Source organism: Takifugu flavidus, chromosome 14, assembly GCF_003711565.1.
Source record: "Takifugu flavidus isolate HTHZ2018 chromosome 14, ASM371156v2, whole genome shotgun sequence".
NCBI classification, from domain to species: domain Eukaryota; kingdom Metazoa; phylum Chordata; class Actinopteri; order Tetraodontiformes; family Tetraodontidae; genus Takifugu; species Takifugu flavidus.
The window spans coordinates 1,187,580-1,200,447 of record NC_079533.1 but is presented as its reverse complement, the minus strand read 5'-3'; the positions used below and the strand labels follow the sequence as shown (position 1 = coordinate 1,200,447).

Genomic DNA, 12,868 nt, shown 5'->3' with positions numbered 1-12,868 from the left:
TTACCTTCCTCTAGGGGACGAAAATCCGCGGTGGAATGGTTTAAACGCTGCAGTTAAATACTAACGAAGAAGACGCAGCTACTGCGGAAGGAGGCGACGAAGAAGAATGATGAGGACGGTAAACGGAAAATAGCGGAGGCGAAGTGCAGAGTGGCGAACGTAAAATTCAATTATATCAAACATATCTTAAATATTACACTTGACCACCGCTGCGCTGCATTGGCTACGACGATGACAGAGCCGCGGTCAGCGCTGTTACTCAGGAGACAGCTCACAGGTAATGAATGTTGTTTACAATGTGGCCATCCAGCCCAGATTATGTGGGATTCGAACCTGGCGCAAATTGTTTTCTTGGCCATTAACGCTCCGTGACAGCGGTGCCGCATGGTTCTCTTCACTTGTCATTTTCTAAAAACAGACATTAATCACATAAGCGTCCAGAGATCCCCGGTGACCGGGTGCGTGTAGCACGAACCTGCACGTTTAACTGATATGTTCGGTACCGTTGGACGGTTCGGGGACGTGTTTCGCTACTTCTCTCTGTATTCTCCTCATCTTTCTCAAGGCTAAGTATCAAACAGGAGACTAACAGTATATAAATGCAAAAAGGGACCCGGATCTTGTTGAATTAAGTCGCCCAGTTGTAAGGTAGTTTGGGTTAAACAGTCTAGGAATGATCACTAAACTATTTAAATGATCCAGCCACTGTGGACTGGGATCAGAATCCACAGACCAGTACTCCAAATCAAAGGGACCTGAGATCACATGCTGGTCAACTCCTGTCACTTGTGGTCCAGTCTTGCGTAAGGCCTCTACACACCTCCATATCTACACATCTGGCTCTGTGACGGGTGAGGACCGAAGGATGCTTTCCCGGAGGGATCTCTTCCCAACCTGGGAGCGGTCACCGGTCCTTCTCGGAGGTCTTTGGTTCGGTTCTGTCCTGGGAAAAGGGTCGGCCGCTAACAAGCATCCATCGGCTGTCGCACTTGGTTCGGTCTTGACCCAGGAGGAGCTCAGGGCCCAGCAGCATCATCCCAGGACCGAACTACACAGCCGTGAGCACGGACCCCCTGCTGAACGCCGGGCCTTCATGCCTCCTTCACCAGTCCGTTTCTTAGTTTGGCCACACCTGCACCGAAGTGGCAGCCTGGGAGTCGTCTTTCAGTGTTCCTTAGCTTCCTTCTTGCACCGGGAGATGATCTGATAGTGGTTCTGCACACGTGGAGCTCAGCTGGCACCTGTACACTTGCCTTTCACATGTTCTAGGCCCTTTAGTTGCTTTGACGTTAGCAGATGATCTCTGAATGGTTTTGTGTGTAGAACTGAACAAAAGCCCAGTGGATGGATTTTCAGCAGGCTTGATCAGGGATAACGATCTCTACAGATGGGAAGTGATGATCATCGGGCCTCCAGACACACTGTAGTAAGTCTTTAACCAATACTTTCCCTGAGGATAAATGTTTTGGATGTGGGGTTTGGGATAAATCTGTATCTCTGATGGTTCTGTTCACAGCGAAGGTGGCGTGTTCAAAGCTCATCTGACGTTTCCCAAAGACTACCCCCTCAGGCCACCCAAAATGAAATTTATCACAGATATATGGCACCCTAATGGTACGTGCATGTGTTAAACGGAAGCATGAGCGTGCACGGATGCAGAATGATGTTCTGCTGGGGTTCTAATGTGCTGTGGTTTCTGTCGCCAGCACGAGGATCAACGACGTGCAAAGGAAAGAACATCAAAATAAAAGTCATATAAAATAAGTGTCTTCGGGACACTGTGGTCCACCACATAACACTGCTAGATTAACTCTAATGTAACTGGAGCGTCCCAGTCGCTCCGATTCTCTCTTATTTTCTCCAGATGTCGTTTTAATAAACCCACAAAGTCTCACGTTCGTCACTGTTTCTTATGGCGAAGCCACTCAGGAGGGCAGCCCAAAGCCAGGATTTTAAGTAAAGTGATTAAAAGAGAGCTTGGAATGTCACATGAACACGAGCAGTCATCAAAAATGAAAAGCATGAGGTGCCCATAACTGGGTGCAGAGCTCAGACAGCTGCTAGCAAGACACATCTGGAGGAGGCCTGAAGTAAAGGCTGCTTTTATCGTGGACCAGTGCATGTTGTGACACACATGAAAGGCTCTTCAGCAGCTATGAACTCATTTTCCGCCAGCTGTAAGGCCTTATTTAGACAGATGTGTTCTTTAAAATCGGGCCCCATCACTTAATTCAGCCCAGCAGTGTGACTCTGATGAAGATGTAACACCAGTCAAAGCTGGACACAAGAAATGGACCCAGGCGTGTGACTCTGAGGGTCTGAATACGCGTGTCCATGTGACCCTTCAGAGCTTGGCTTCACCATAAGAAGTGATGTGAGACCGCTCTTTTCTGGATGTGTTATTACCACTGCTGCCGTGTGACGCGCTCGTCTCCCGTTTGGTTTTTCCACCAGTTGACAAGAACGGAGATGTTTGTATTTCTATTCTGCACGAGCCCAGGGAGGACAAGTACGGCTACGAGAAGCCCGAGGAGCGCTGGCTCCCCATCCACACGGTAGAAACCATCATGATCAGCGTTATCTCCATGCTGGCAGACCCAAACAGTGACTCGCCTGCAAACGTGGACGCACAGCTCAAAGCTGTGTCCTACGTTCTAAATGAGTAAATATTGAAGCTTATACCACAGCTAGGGGGCGTTCTTCAGCCCGACGCTAAGCAAAGGTTAACAAGAACTTTAATTTGAACCAAAGGCAATCTGAAGTTGTTTATTCCAAATAAACAACAGCGGGATGAATGAGGGAGGGACAACGTGTCCTCAGCGTGTCTGTTGTTGACACTAATGTTGGACTGTGGATCCACTGAAGCTGTGGGTGTTTCTGAGGAGGCCCCCGGAGCAGCTGGGTGGAGACCCCTGAAGATACTGGGTCCATAGAGTTGAGCCTTCCTCTCAGGACCGTCTCCAGGACCGCCCCTGAAGAGCTGATTGGACCTCGGGTGGGTTTAAATAAGTGGCCTTAACAGGCGGCTGGTGCAGCTCAGCTCCTGCATAACCTTGACCTTTGAACTCTGCTCCAGTCCAGACATGAAACCAGCAAGAGCCACTCTGACAGGCAGCAGGAGGGAGCTCCCAGAGGCAGAGCGGTGTTGTCTTTGTGTCCCGTTCCTTCCTTCTGAGCTGGGGGACGATGATGAATGTGGCCTTCCCTGACCTCAGAGGAGGTCACGGACCTGCACTCACAACGGAGAGTGTCTGAAGTTCACTTAAATAGAGTTTGAGTGTCAGAGGTGGGCTGTGACACCATCACTCAGACAACAGTGAGAGGAGCCCGACGGGCCCCAGAACTCTGGGAATTATCAGGTGAAAGAACAGGTGAGACTCTCTGTTTCCTCCTGTTTGATGCTACAATCAGGTTAAATCCAGGTGTTGATGCCAAACGTCTCAGCAACAACATGATCGACCTCCTTTACCTGCCTTTAGCCACATGCTGCAGGGGGTTCCCATCTGCCAGAGCTTCGGTGACAGCGCCCCCTGCAGACCACAGTAAAGGTTGCATCCATGCTGTGACCCTCAGGCCACGATTATCCTCTATTTACATTCACTCCCACTTGGCTCATGGTTTGTTGGCTAAAGAGCAGGAAGGCGATGTAGCGTAACGCACATGTCTGAAAGCTGACAACGTTTATTATTTATTCCACAATCTCAAATGTTTCTACATTTCTGTTAGGACCTAAAATCAACGTTGCGCCTGTTTGCCCCGGAAGGATGTGGAATTAGATACTTTTGACAGGGGATTGAAGTCAAATAATGCAGACGGTACATTTTTACAGAAGTGCAGCAGCAGCACCACCTAGCGGACAGACATCAACAACTACGTTACACACAGTGGATTGTAGATCCTTTATGCTGTGTCATTATTACAGTCACCATGACAACCAGTACAACCAGAACAACCAGCACACTGACAATAATCCATCTTTTATGTCTTCTGGATGCTCTGGTCCACTGAAGGCTCCACTGTAGGATCCATCGGTGGTGAAGGATGCACAGCTGGTTCAACACACACACACACACACACACACACACACACACACACGGTAAAGTGAAGAGGTGTGTAGTTAGTGATGATGCACATCAGAGCAGACACCATAACAACCATGATGGGTCCCATCTGTGTGCCAACAGGTCTCGTTAGCTTGGCTGGTGCCATTTAACTGATTCCTAAAGCTGCGCAGCAAATCTACCTTCAAGGAACTGCAGCACGGCCTTGCGGTCGTCGTTAATGTAGAAGACGGCGACGAGGTAAAACAGTCCGCCGATGAAGCCAACAGCTGGACAGATGGTGATGCTGTACTGCAGACTGTGGAAGCTCCAGGCCGACGTCTCCGGGTTCGAGCGATAAATGGCGTCAGAGATCTGCCGATGCGGGTGTGGGGACAGCATTAATACCCTCGGACACACAGAGAGGTCAAGCCCAGAGAACATCTCACCGCTCCGACGATGTAGGGACTCCCGCAGTCGCCCAGGAGGTGGAGGAACATGACCTGGAGGGCTTCAGCTGTGGACCGCCTGTTCGGTATCACAATGTACTGGAGCCAGAAGTGACACCTTCTTACCACAACGTCCCTCAGCAATGGTTCATATTGGGGTTTAGGCAGGAGAACTCACCAGCAGGATGTCGGCCATGACGGCCCAGTTCATTGCAACCAGTGCTTCCCCTAAAAAAGCAAAGACCTGGAACAAAAAAAGGACGTTGACGCCGATCAGTTGCTGTTATTCTGCTTTGCTTCATATGTATTTAGGCCTATTTCCTTGGAGCAACACATTGACATGTGAGGGACGGATGACTGAGTGAGCAAGCTGACCCCTGAGCAAGGCACCAAACCCCTAAATGCTGGTTACAGACTCTTCAGAGTTTACTCCCCAGGCTTGCTGTGCGCTAGCATCATCTTTATCTGGTGCAGCGTCCTCATATCAGTCATCAGTTCATCGCGGGCCTGACAGGAAGCAGCAGATTTGAGCTCAACAGACGTGTTCCTCTCACATAAGCTGTGGCGATGCTTGTCGATGCTGTAAATATGGAGGCGATGAGGCAGGGGACAGATGTCAGCAGGCCTACGGCACAGATGAGAGGATCCACGTGCGGCAGCCTGTCCCTAAATGAGCGTGATAAAAGAGTCCCAATAGAGCCGCCCAGAACCCCCGTCACTATGGTCACCACTCCGAACCCGTAACTGTACCCAGAGGAGAGGCGACTTAATAAAGGTTTGCATTTGTGAAGGAAGACGTGCAGATGAGCACCTGTCTGTGGACAGGCAGGACCCGTCCTGGCAGTGCAGCCCCTGAAAGTCCCGAGCTCTGCTCAGGAAGGTGGGCATCCAGAACGCCAGGCCCCCCAGGTTGAAGGTCGAAGCCGTGATCCCCAGTGTGGACCACACGTAACTTTTTCTAGCGTCAGAGGGGCAGAAATATCACTGAAACGCTTCAAATATGGAACAAAATGAGGGAACTGGGAGAGATCACGTAAATGAGTGAAACAGTTCAACGACTAGGATGAGTTCTCCCTGTCCCACATTTTCAGGAGGTACTTGACGTCCTCCAGGTAAGAGCTCTGCTGCTGGACTCCCTCTCCCTGGGTTTCAGCAGCGCCTCGTGGGGGGTTGGGGCAGAAGAAGAACAACAAGGCGATGCCCACCAGACCAAAGATGGGATTAATCTGACGGTACAAGGAACAGAAAGAGGCGTGACACCGCGTATTAGCTAAGATTATTGGCTAACGTGACGCTGAAGCTGCCCTTACCCTGAAAGCCCAGTGCCAGTCTCCTGTTTGAGAGGCAACTCCTGCTCCGATTATGAACCCGAGACCACTGAAAACACAAACAATGCTAAATAAAATCCTTTCTATGACTGTGTATTGATGCCAGCTGACCTAGCGACCTGTCGTCTGTATGTGCTAAAGGTCGGCTACGTTATCACCCTCCAGAGCCTTTAAACATATTCACATCTACAGTACGTGCTTCTGTTTCCTCCTGTAATAAAGTAGTAATAACTCTGTCCACCATGCTCTTACATACATTTCCTGAGGCTGAACCTTGCGCCGCTACCATGGTTGCGTCAGTTCTGCTTAGGAAATCTGCTCTTCTCTAGTATCACAGTGGATACGTGGCCACTTTATATTTAAGACATAAACACCAAAATGTGAGCCAGAACTGAACAGAAGCAGAATTTCCCGAGTTCTATTCATTCCAGGAAGGAAAATATGTGTTGATAAAAGAAATTGTCTGGATTATTTGACTTGAATGCGACATTATCGTGTGAATTTCATCATTCGGAGGACGTGTAACCTTCCCACGGGGATCAGGATGTAGTAGGCACAGATCATGAGGCTCCTCCTGGCCCCAGTAAAGAGGTCTGCGATGAGGGTGGGAGCGATGGTGGAGTAACTGGCTTCTCCTATCCCCACCAAGGCCCGCAGCAGCATCAGGGCCCAGAAATACTGACGAGCAGGATGACACTCAGCAATAAGCAGCTTAACCCAAACAAGTCAGACGCATTTGCTAGCAGACTCCATATTTACTTTGGGATAGATAGGTGTGTATATAAGTATTTATATACACGTTAGCCCTGCAGCCTCTAGAAGGTGGAATGTTCTCACTGCAGCACAGAAAAGTTGCTGCATGTTTTTCTCTTACCGACTCGACGAAAGAGCAGCAGAAGGATGTTGAGGTCCACATAATCAAACCCGCAATCATGATGTACTTCCTGTTGTGGCGGTCGCCGAGGTAACCAAAGAGAGGAGCGAAGAGTAAGAAACTGCAAATGAAGACTGCAAGCACACATCATTAATAACCTCACGGCATCTCCGAGGGGGCATCTGCTGCCACATTTCAACAGATTTTAGAGCTAACGTGGCACCTGTCTGGAGCAGAGCAGCCGTGCCATCACTGAGAGCAAAGTATGCTTGAATGTTGGGGAGGACGCCTGTTTGGGAAGGAGCAGGTTAGATTGTACAGCACAAGCATTCATGCTGCATGTTGCACACACCACACACACACAGACCCCAACATGTACCTGCTATTGTGTATCTTTCAATATAGTTGACCAAGTTGACGTAGCAGAGCACAGCCACGGCCACGTATGCGCTGCGCGGGGATGCAGCCCATTGCTGCCCGGCCTCGGGCGTCAGTGCTGCGCGGCTGTTCTGCAAGGAGCCATAATGGGGACTCTCGCGGCTCATCTGAGCCAGAGACGCTGGCTCATCTGACATGGTGATCACGCTCTCTTCTCCTGAAACTGGAGCAGAGAAACGCTAAGAGTTTCATGGGAATTAGTTCATTTAGTTTGAGGCAACGTGCCACCACGAAGCAACATTGTAACAACCGTAAGAGTGGACTGTTGCAGAAGAGGGGGTGAAACAGGAAAGGAGCGCATGAACAAACAGCTTAAGATGAAGATTCAGCTAAACAAAGGTCGACTGCAGACACCGACTGGTTAACTAAGAGCCACTGTATGAAACAACAGCAATAACTGCACAGCTTTATCTATCTATCTTTATCTATCGACTATCGATTTGACACAAATGATCAGTCCTTCAGTTTTCAACTTAAAATGTGCTCCCTATTGGGTCCTTGCGGTGTTTTCTGAGTTTACTCCATGTTTCCAGTCATGCTTGTTTGTGCTGTGGATGAGCTCAAACAAGGTTCAGCTCAATTGTGCCTGTAGAGATATTTAGTTAGTAATGGGCCACCTCCTCTTGCTCGGTCACATGTCTCCACACAGCCCTCTATGTCCTGGACCACAAGTTATGTATACGTACGAGGAAGACACTGACACTGTCTCCTTAAGAAAGAACAATGCATGTACTCAAGTGCTTCAGTATAGTCACAGAATACTTTTAATACTTCTTACTTTAGGTACTTTACTTGAGAACTTTCAGGTTTCTTGCTCTCCTCTTCCATTCATCTAAATTTTGAAAGAAAAAAAAGAGTAAAATGCGGTCTTTTAATAAGTCAATAATCTTCAGCGCGACACGTATTGCATTTTCAAGAAACGCGGTGACCCCTTATTGTTAGAGAAACGTATTGATCGGTGATAAACCGCTATGAATTTACCTTCCTGTAGGGGGCGGAAAAGCCGCGGTGGAATGGTTAAACGCTGCAGTTAAATACTAACGAAGAAGACGCAGCTACTGCGGAAGGAGGCGACGAAGAAGAATGATGAGGACGGTAAACGGAAAATAGCGGAGGCGAAGTGCAGAGTGGCGAACGTAAAATTCAATTATATCAAACATATCTTGAATATTACACTTGACCACCGCTGCGCTGCATTGGCTACGATATGACAGAGCCGCGGTCAGCGCTGTTACTCAGGAGACAGCTCACAGGTAATGAATGTTGTTTACCAATGTGGCCATCCAGCCCAGATTATGTGGGATTCGAACCTGGCGCAAATTGTTTTCTTGGCCATTAACGCTCCGTGACAGCGGTGCCGCATGGTTCTCTTCACTTGTCATTTTCTAAAAACAGACATTAATCACATAAGCGTCCAGAGATCCCCGGTGACCGGGTGCGTGTAGCACGAACCTGCACGTTTAACTGATATGTTCGGTACCGTTGGACGGTTCGGGGACGTGTTTCGCTACTTCTCTCTGTATTCTCCTCATCTTTCTCAAGGCTAAGTATCAAACAGGAGACTAACAGTATATAAATGCAAAAAGGGACCCGGATCTTGTTGAATTAAGTCGCCCAGTTGTAAGGTAGTTTGGGTTAAACAGTCTAGGAATGATCACTAAACTATTTAAATGATCCAGCCACTGTGGACTGGGATCAGAATCCACAGACCAGTACTCCAAATCAAAGGGACCTGAGATCACATGCTGGTCAACTCCTGTCACTTGTGGTCCAGTCTTGCGTAAGGCCTCTACACACCTCCATATCTACAACATCTGGCTCTGTGACGGGTGAGGACCGAAGGATGCTTTCCCGGAGGGATCTCTTCCCAACCTGGGAGCGGTCACCGGTCCTTCTCGGAGGTCTTTGGTTCGGTTCTGTCCTGGGAAAAGGGTCGGCCGCTAACAAGCATCCATCGGCTGTCGCACTTGGTTCGGTCTTGACCCAGGAGGAGCTCAGGGCCCAGCAGCATCATCCCAGGACCGAACTACACAGCGTGAGCACGGACCCCCTGCTGAACGCCGGGCCTTCATGCCTCCTTCACCAGTCCGTTCCTTAGTTTGGCCACACCTGCACCGAAGTGGCAGCCTGGGAGTCGTCTTTCAGTGTTCCTTAGCTTCCTTCTTGCACCGGGAGATGATCTGATAGTGGTTCTGCACACGTGGAGCTCAGCTGGCACCTGTACACTTGCCTTTCACATGTTCTAGGCCCTTTAGTTGCTTTGACGTTAGCAGATGATCTCTGAATGGTTTTGTGTGTAGAACTGAACAAAAGCCCAGTGGATGGATTTTCAGCAGGCTTGATCAGGGATAACGATCTCTACAGATGGGAAGTGATGATCATCGGGCCTCCAGACACACTGTAGTAAGTCTTTAACCAATACTTTCCCTGAGGATAAATGTTTTGGATGTGGGGTTTGGGATAAATCTGTATCTCTGATGGTTCTGTTCACAGCGAAGGTGGCGTGTTCAAAGCTCATCTGACGTTTCCCAAAGACTACCCCCTCAGGCCACCCAAAATGAAATTTATCACAGATATATGGCACCCTAATGGTACGTGCATGTGTTAAACGGAAGCATGAGCGTGCACGGATGCAGAATGATGTTCTGCTGGGGTTCTAATGTGCTGTGGTTTCTGTCGCCAGCACGAGGATCAACGACGTGCAAAGGAAAGAACATCAAAATAAAAGTCATATAAAATAAGTGTCTTCGGGACACTGTGGTCCACCACATAACACTGCTAGATTAACTCTAATGTAACTGGAGCGTCCCAGTCGCTCCGATTCGCTCTTATTTTCTCCAGATGTCGTTTTAATAAACCCACAAAGTCTCACGTTCGTCACTGTTTCTTATGGCGAAGCCACTCAGGAGGGCAGCCCAAAGCCAGGATTTTAAGTGATTAAAAGAGAGCTTGGAATGTCACATGAACACGAGCAGTCATCAAAAATGAAAAGCATGAGGTGCCCATAACTGGCTGCAGAGCTCAGACAGCTGCTAGCAAGACACATCTGGAGGAGGCCTGAAGAAAGGCCTGCTTTTATCGTGGACCAGTGCATGTTGTGACACACATGAAAGGCTCTTCAGCAGCTATGAACTCATTTTCCGCCAGCTGTAAGGCCTTATTTAGACAGATGTGTTCTTTAAAATCAGGCCCCATCACTTAATTCAGCCCAGCAGTGTGACTCTGATGAAGATGTAAAACCAGTCAAAGCTGGACACAAGAAATGGACCCAGGCGTGTGACTCTGAGGGTCTGAATACGCGTGTCCATGTGACCCTTCAGAGCTTGGCTTCACCATAAGAAGTGATGTGAGACCGCTCTTTTCTGGATGTGTTATTACCACTGCTGCCGTGTGACGCGCTCGTCTCCCGTTTGGTTTTTCCACCAGTTGACAAGAACGGAGATGTTTGTATTTCTATTCTGCACGAGCCCGGGGAGGACAAGTACGGCTACGAGAAGCCCGAGGAGCGCTGGCTCCCCATCCACACGGTAGAAACCATCATGATCAGCGTTATCTCCATGCTGGCAGACCCAAACAGTGACTCGCCTGCAAACGTGGACGCTGCAGTGAGTTCACTCGCTTCATCCAAGCTTAGAACACGCCAGAAAGGAGGATTTCCTCTTCTTGTTCTATTGAGACCTTAACTAGTTCCATGTTGCACGAAGGCATCAGTGCAACTTTGTACAACGTAAATATTTGATGGATGAAACCCAAAGTTTGTCTAGCGATGCGCCTGCTGGTGTTTCTAAGTCACACAACTAGATGCAGTAAGAGAAGATGTTTCTGTGAAGTGACATATTTTAGGAGAAATAAGAATAGAATGTGCTGCCTTTAAGTGTGTGTGTGTGTGTGTGTGTGTGTGTGTGTGTGTGGACGGACGGCTGGCTGACTGGTGAAATGGTCGCCTGTTTCAAACATTTCGATTAGGCTGGATGGAGCTGCTCAGACTGGTGCTGCTCCGTCCTCTGGACTCACGCAGCCCTGTCGGAGCAGCAGCCTGAGCTGGAACTGATTTAGTTCCCTGATTTCCTCTCTGCAGAAAGAGTGGAGGGAGGACAGAGATGGAGAATTCAAAAGGAAAGTTGCTCGCTGTGTACGGAAAAGCCAAGACGACTGATGCAGAGCAGAGGTCTGGCTTCGTATTTTCAGGGTGAGGCTTTGCAAGTGGTTTCTAAATGCCTCACTAAGGCCCGAAACGTGTGTTTAGAGCCTGTGTCTTTAACCTTTTTCCTTATCATTTGTCCTGCCCGACAGGTCTTTGATTGAAAATCCTCTCGGCACAGTTTCCTGCACTCTTCCTCCTCCTCCTCCTCCTCCTCCTCGTCAGGCTCCTCTTTATTTTGAAAGGAACAGACTGGCTCCTGTAGGCTGCATTACATCATTACAGTGACCACCACGGCTTACAGAAAATCACCAAGCAAGTGCCAACAGAAAATGAGATTTTCTCAACTCTATGAACTGCTTCAACATTCAGGAAGTTATTGTAAAGACCTGTACATAGCACAGACGAAACTGGATAATATATATGCGCTCCGTGTCCGTACCTGTTTACTTTGTGTCTGTTTTGCATCTCCATCGTGTGTTACTCCTCTTCTGATTGTTCAAACCAGTTTTAACTTCAACACACACATGTTGTTGTGGATCCCTTCCCCCTCACACCTTCATCACACCGCTTCGATTTCCTTTCCTCCTTTCCAAGTCCAAGTTCCATTCTGCTCGGTGAAAAAAGGCAACATTTTAAAATTTTTGAGCATGTTAAAGTTTTTTTTTTTGTTGTTGTTGCTTTTCAAAAGTGCCTCCTTAAATAAGCCCCCCCCCATCATCCCGCATTGAACAGTTACAGATGGGAGGAATTTGGTTCTCCAGCCTTGTGTATGGACTTGCTTTTATTAGCCAGTATGCAGGACAGATAGAATTGGTAATGGTAGAAAATTAACTCCTCTAGTATTAAAAATAGAATAACTTTTTTTATATCCAGATGATTTAGTTTTTTCCATATTCAGTGTTTTTAGTGCATATTTCCTCGTCCACGCTCTCCCGGTTAGACACTGCTATGCATGCTTTATTTATGTTTGGGGTTTATTTTGCTGGATGTTCTGGGAATGTCTCTGTCTCATAATACAGTGTGTCAATTGCTCTTTCCTCTCATCCACCATCCATGAATTATGTTCAAACATTTGCAGATTTGACTAATGTACAAAGAATAGACTGGTGTATATTTTTCATGTTATGTCACCTGTAGTGAGTTCTTCTAAAATAAGACTTTTTTCAATATTTTTCTTGTGGAATTCTTTCACCAGTATTTCAAATGCAACAGTAATTTTTAATTTTTTGATTATTCAGAATTTCATTTTCAAATGCCAGCATCTAAATACACAAATGAACAGTAATTCAATTGCATGAGAAGAGCTGAGATAAAGTTCTGCTGCAGATTGAGATGATTAACAATCAAAAAGGGCTCGGTTGGAATTCAGGGAAGAGCGAGTGGAGGAAGATAACTTGAGTTTGAGTAAGATTTCCCTGAAATTGGGCAACATAGCAAAAAGGATCCAAAGCTCCGACTCACTAACTTTTACAAGTTACTCTTAGCGTATTTACATGATGTAAATAGTGAATATAATAAAGAAATGCAGTGAATCCTGTATATTTTGTGCGTTTACACTGGCAGGAGCCTCATAACCACCCTGACCATCATTTAAA

At 47.6% G+C, this 12,868-nt stretch overlaps 3 protein-coding genes across 3 annotated transcripts; 2 read left to right on the top strand and 1 right to left on the bottom strand.

Annotated features, from left to right (window-relative positions):
- The first annotated feature begins 79 nt into the window (after nucleotides 1-79).
- On the top strand, nucleotides 80-2,666 carry LOC130537716 (ubiquitin-conjugating enzyme E2 G1-like). Its single transcript, XM_057054721.1, has 4 exons — nucleotides 80-277; nucleotides 1,324-1,426; nucleotides 1,517-1,614; nucleotides 2,455-2,666. The coding sequence occupies exons 1-4, from the start codon at nucleotides 232-234 to the stop codon at nucleotides 2,664-2,666; spliced, it is 459 nt and encodes a 152-aa protein (XP_056910701.1). The 5' UTR covers nucleotides 80-231.
- A 1,219-nt stretch (nucleotides 2,667-3,885) lies between these two features.
- LOC130537980 (protein spinster homolog 3-like) lies at nucleotides 3,886-7,289 on the bottom strand. Its single transcript, XM_057055178.1, has 12 exons — nucleotides 7,071-7,289; nucleotides 6,915-6,980; nucleotides 6,692-6,825; nucleotides 6,344-6,495; nucleotides 5,800-5,866; nucleotides 5,573-5,715; nucleotides 5,301-5,447; nucleotides 5,044-5,233; nucleotides 4,668-4,733; nucleotides 4,490-4,588; nucleotides 4,244-4,415; nucleotides 3,886-4,049 (listed from the first exon to the last, which is right to left on the bottom strand). The coding sequence occupies exons 1-12, from the start codon at nucleotides 7,264-7,266 to the stop codon at nucleotides 3,979-3,981; spliced, it is 1,503 nt and encodes a 500-aa protein (XP_056911158.1). The 5' UTR covers nucleotides 7,267-7,289; the 3' UTR covers nucleotides 3,886-3,978.
- Nucleotides 7,290-8,179: 890 nt separating this feature from the next.
- ube2g1a (ubiquitin-conjugating enzyme E2G 1a (UBC7 homolog, yeast)) lies at nucleotides 8,180-12,442 on the top strand. The gene is made up of 6 exons (XM_057055212.1): nucleotides 8,180-8,382; nucleotides 9,430-9,532; nucleotides 9,623-9,720; nucleotides 10,556-10,734; nucleotides 11,208-11,318; nucleotides 11,423-12,442. The coding sequence occupies exons 1-5, from the start codon at nucleotides 8,337-8,339 to the stop codon at nucleotides 11,283-11,285; spliced, it is 504 nt and encodes a 167-aa protein (XP_056911192.1). The 5' UTR covers nucleotides 8,180-8,336; the 3' UTR covers nucleotides 11,286-11,318; nucleotides 11,423-12,442.
- The last annotated feature ends 426 nt before the right edge of the window (nucleotides 12,443-12,868 follow it).